Source organism: Montipora foliosa, chromosome 2 (assembly GCF_036669935.1).
Source record: "Montipora foliosa isolate CH-2021 chromosome 2, ASM3666993v2, whole genome shotgun sequence".
Taxonomy (NCBI): domain Eukaryota; kingdom Metazoa; phylum Cnidaria; class Anthozoa; order Scleractinia; family Acroporidae; genus Montipora; species Montipora foliosa.
The window spans coordinates 2,080,561-2,085,560 of record NC_090870.1 but is presented as its reverse complement, the minus strand read 5'-3'; the positions used below and the strand labels follow the sequence as shown (position 1 = coordinate 2,085,560).

At 39.3% G+C, this 5,000-nt stretch overlaps 1 protein-coding gene across 3 annotated transcripts in view; it reads left to right on the top strand.

Annotated features, from left to right (window-relative positions):
- Positions 1-5,000, top strand: part of LOC137992010 (slowpoke-binding protein-like) — a 25,302-nt gene that overhangs the window by 8,860 nt on the left and 11,442 nt on the right. The window contains exons 3-4 of one of the 3 annotated variants that reach the window (XM_068837048.1): positions 1,413-1,572; positions 1,863-2,856. The exons of 1 other annotated variant lie outside the window; for it this stretch is intronic. In XM_068837048.1, the coding sequence (XP_068693149.1) occupies positions 2,730-2,856 (127 nt within the window). In that variant the 5' untranslated portion in view covers positions 1,413-1,572; positions 1,863-2,729. The remainder of the gene's footprint in view (positions 1-1,412; positions 1,573-1,862; positions 2,857-5,000) is intronic. One more of the 3 variants, XM_068837049.1, reaches the window with a different exon arrangement.

Below are 5,000 nucleotides of genomic sequence, written 5' to 3'. Positions count from 1 at the left end.
TGTAGTCAATAAATTTGTTAATGACAAGAAACCAACCATCCTACCATCCACCATGGACAACAACGCTTTACCTGATGCTTCCTTAAGATTTTTTAGTACCAAGATTGATGACCTGCAAGTCTCCCTGGAGGAAGCTTTACCTTCACAGCTGTCTGTAACATTGTTAACGAACTTTTCTATGATTACACCTGATACATGTACCACAAAAGATATCATCATCAATTCATGTACACAAAGTCTTCTACGCTGGATCCACTCCCCATGTGTATACTAAAAGAATGTAGGGACGTCCTAGTCGCTCAATTACAATTATCATCAGTTCATCAATATTAACTGGCAAAGTCCCCTCCACTCTCAAGACTGCCAGAGTAACACTGGTTATCGAAAAGCCAACTCTTGATCCTGAGGTCTTTAAAAACTACAGACCTATCTCTAATACTAATACTAATAATAATAATAATAATAATAATAATAATAATAATAACAACAACTTTATTTTCCTAGTAAAAGACCGGTCAGTCAATCAACGAAGGTTGATAGACTGGTATGATCAAGACCATTTTTAATGTTCCATTGGCAAGTTCTGATGTCTTGCACACATTTCTCAAGCTTGAGAATAGAAGAAGTGCAGTCATTTGGCTTTACCACGAGATATAACTGTGTGTCATCAGCATAGACCATAACATTAATTCTATGTGCTTTGAAAATATCCTCCAATGGAGCAACAACTAAGGAGAATAGCAGGGTGCCCAAAACACTGACCCTTGCGGAACGCCATATTTGACAATAGAAGTTGTAGAATTTTTAAAAGTTATTTACACTGACAAATTGAATTGGGTTCTATCCTCTAGGTACGAGGTGGGCCATTTCCAGGCATTTCCAGAAATACCAAAACGTTGCTCCAGTCTAAGTTAACAAAATAGAGTGGTCTATAGTATCGAATGCAGCAGTAAAATCCAGCAACACAAGAATTACTTCGTAACCTAGGTCCACAGCTTGTAATATGTCATTCTGTACATGCAGTAGTGCCGTCTCAGTAGAATGGTGTTTTCAGTAGGCAGACTGAAATTCAGAATACAGGTTGTTGGCCATCAGATAAGAGTGAATTTCCTGGGCTATAACATGCTTAATAAACTAGTGCTCAACGATGTCAAAACAGAGATCATACATATCTACATAATTGTCCTACTTGCCCTGATATCGATATTGGGAATGTTACTATCAACCCCAAAACTGAGGTTCGTGACCTGGGCGTCATAATTGTTCAGGTCCCAAATAAACAATGTCTGTAAATCTGCGTTTTATGCTCTAAATACATGTAACACATGCAAGATCCGCAAGTATCTTGACAGTCATTCCACTGAACAATTGATCCATGCCTTCATATCTTCATGTTTTGATATTTGTGACAGTCTGTTTTGCGGCTTGCCTGTTGCCGAGATCACAAAGCTACAACGTGTACAGAATGTGGCCGGGTGACTGGATCAAAGTGAACAGAACATATTATGCCCATACCACGAAATCTTCACTGGTTACCCGTTGAACAAAGAATAAAGTTTAAGACCGCTCAGGGTGGGTGCTTAGACTTACTAACAGTTTATCCACACTATTTGAAATGGTTGCTAAATAGACTTAAATGCGAAATTTGCATGACTCGCTGGCTTGCAGATTGTCCAGCCCCAATCTTCCTAGATAATTGATCATTCCCAGCACTTGATGCAATTCTGGTACATTATTTGGTGCAGAAAGTTCTTGAATTGCTTTGACTTTATCTGGGTCTGGGCTCATCCCTTCTTTGTTAACAACATTTCCAAAATAGAATATCCTTAAGGCTTTCTGATTTCACACTTCTTCTCGTTCAGCTTTAGCCCAGACTTTTCAATGGTCTGGAAAACTTGCTGAAGTCCTAGCTACATCATGTTCTGCAACAGATCTGCCAAAGATAATAATGCCATTTTGGATAGCAGCCACAAATCCTGATCATTGAGGAAGTTGGTCATTCTTTTCTGGAGCAGACGTTATCCCAAATGGTAGCTGGTGGAAACAGAAACGGCCACTTGGTGTGATAAAGGTTGTCAACCTTGAGCTTTCTGGATGTAAAGGTATCTGCTTCTAATTTTGAAAACACCTTGGCTCCTGCCAATTTTGGAGGAAACTCTTCCAAAGTAGGAAGAATGTATCTTTCCTTGTCAAGATTTAAATCTGATCTCATCTGCAGCTTTTGTGAAAATGATTTGTTCAGAATTCCAATAGCAATTTATTCTGTCTCTTATTTGCTCATCTCTTTGTGTTCCAAATTCACAATGTTCTTCCAGTTCATAGAGATTTCGAATAATAGCCTCCACCACTTCTCCTTCTTAACATGGCAATGAAAACATGCTTGCTCATGAATAATATTCTTCTTTGGTACAAAATGATCATCAAATTTCTCAATAACCTTACCGAGCAATATATTTCTTCTGTCGCCTTCCACAAACACTTTGAATACATGTTCTGCCTCTTTCCCATTGTGTATATGAGGGCATTTATCTGAAGAACCTTGTCTTCCTTGTTCAATTTCAGTAGCGGATGTGAACCGCTCGAAATGCGGCTTCCAATCAGGCCACTAGCTCTTGAGGCTTTTCGAAGTCAAGTTTCTCTGGCGGGTCGAGCTTGAGCATTTTAGTAGACTGGATTTTCCGTCTTGACTGCAATGAGAAATAAGTTATTGAAATAGACATTATACTCATATGCAAAAACATGATGGGCCAATAAACAATGGAATTTTAATTCACTTTTATTCTCTTTTATATTCTTTTATGCAAACGCCAAGCACTGCTCGGACTTCCCAGCTGCCCTTGGAGGCGTCTGTAGTGAGTATGTGGCTTGGGCTTTCCTGCATACAGACGTTATAGGATTCAGACACATTTATTTATTTATTCCCCAGTCATGGAAGTTCCTTAAAGTGGTACTATGATCAAAAAATCATTTCCTTTTTTTCTTCTGATTTTGAAAGCGTGTTCGCTTAACACCTAACTGGCAAAATTTTGAGCTTTGAGTTTTATCCAAAGGCTGTTTATTTTGAGTGTAAGTTTTGGATTTCATGGTCTGCCATTACTCATGTTCAAAACTGGCCGATTGGACCTCAGAGGGTTGGATCTAGAGAAAATGATGTCATTTACTCACTAGCTTAAAATTTCAGCGTGTAAACGCAATTTATTATATATGCAAAACACGGGTTGAAAAGTGTGAAAGCCCGAAACTCCCGTGCTGCATATTAATTATGCCGCATACACACGCGTAGCATTCTTAAACTACTGAGTGTTTGACGTCATTTTCTCCTCGACCCAGCTCTCTCAAGATTTTGAAGTTAGTAATGGTGGACCAATAAATAAGAAAATTTCAGCTACAATAAACAGGTATCTTTTTAAAATCAGAACTTAAAACTTGGGTGAGTTAGTGTTTAGTTAACATAGTTTTGAAATCCAAAGGAAAAACAAAATTTTTTTGGTCGTAGTACCACTTTAATGTCCTGGGATGATAGAACAACTTTCTTATCAAAATTCCATCAATTCAAGCATAGAGCAGCTATTTCATCACGTTTGAGGGATCAATAGAACGTGGGTTCATAAGAAACTGCAGCAAAGACGACAGCGCGTCCCCGATACTGGAGGGGGAGGGGTTGGTAAGCAAGGTACAACAGGCTGTTAGCCACCCTGTAGCTTTTTTTGGTGTCAACCTCATTGTTGGTTTTCACTCATGTGATCAACAGCCATGTTTTTCAACAAAAACAAAAGAAAACGTCTGCATAATAATAGAGTTCAATTCACAGACGATTTTGTTGGGGCACCAACATGGCAGCCATGACATCATGAATTATCACGTTGACAGAGTTCAGTACAAAGCCCAAAAATTGAAGCCATTGCAAAAGGATGGAAATGGATTTGTCAGGGTGCCTGACCAACCCCAAAGAATTAACCAAATCAATAACATTCACACAGTTTCCCCTGTAAGTACATGTCATCAAGATATGCACTTGTCACATGACCCAGTAAGTGAAGGGTAGAAAGAGCAGGTTTGAGAAATTTGATAAATTTCCTAGGAGCACAGGAAAGGCCATTAAGCAAGCAAGTGAACTGAAGATAGATATTTCCTGACCGCAGGTGTTATTGACTCTTGATGACTGTGTTGACGATGTCCATCGTAAAGTAAAGTTGGTTTTTGTCAAATTTTGTGGCATGTTGATTAAGCTTCTTTAGGTTTAAAATCATCCTATAACTATCATATTATTTGCTTCTACGGGGTGGAAGGATGGTGCAGTGGTGAGAGCACTCGCCTCCCACCAATGTGGCCCGGTTTTGATTCCCAGATCCGGCGTCATTTAGCTCCTAGTGCATGGACAGGTTTGGTATTGGTAATGGTACCACTAAACTCAACTTTGGCACTTTTTGGTGCTGTTGGTCTGTTCAACAGCATGCTTTGCCCCTGAAATAGTACTAAGCTTGTTTGTTAATTTTTTGTAATAATATTATTGTCTTGTGGCATGGAATGAAAGCTAGATGTGCCAGTGGAACTGTGCTAACATAAAATCTGAGTGTGTTGGCAATCCCTCTGTCGAGTAAGATGTCTACTTGGTAAATAATCATTGCATTGTCAGTGTTCATTGCCAGTGATGAGTAACTCCATCAGAGAGGACCACTTGATCCTTAATTCTGCAAGATGGGGATTTCATCTTCATGTATATTAAGGGGGTATGTTCCTTGGTGCCACAAGGCTGAAAGGCTTGACCCTGGGAGTTATTTTTGTTCCCTTTATGCCTGCCCATATGCTTAATTCCTTTTTATTTATGAGAAAAGACATGGGCAAACTTACACTCATGCAGTGTGCAGCCGTTAGCACGTAACCCTTAGTTTATACTTGTCTAAGTTACCCAACTCTATTATCAGAACTAAAGTTTGCTGAGGGAATTAAATCAGAGGTGGTTTCAGTGGAGCCAGTCTTGTTGCCTTAGAATGGCTCAA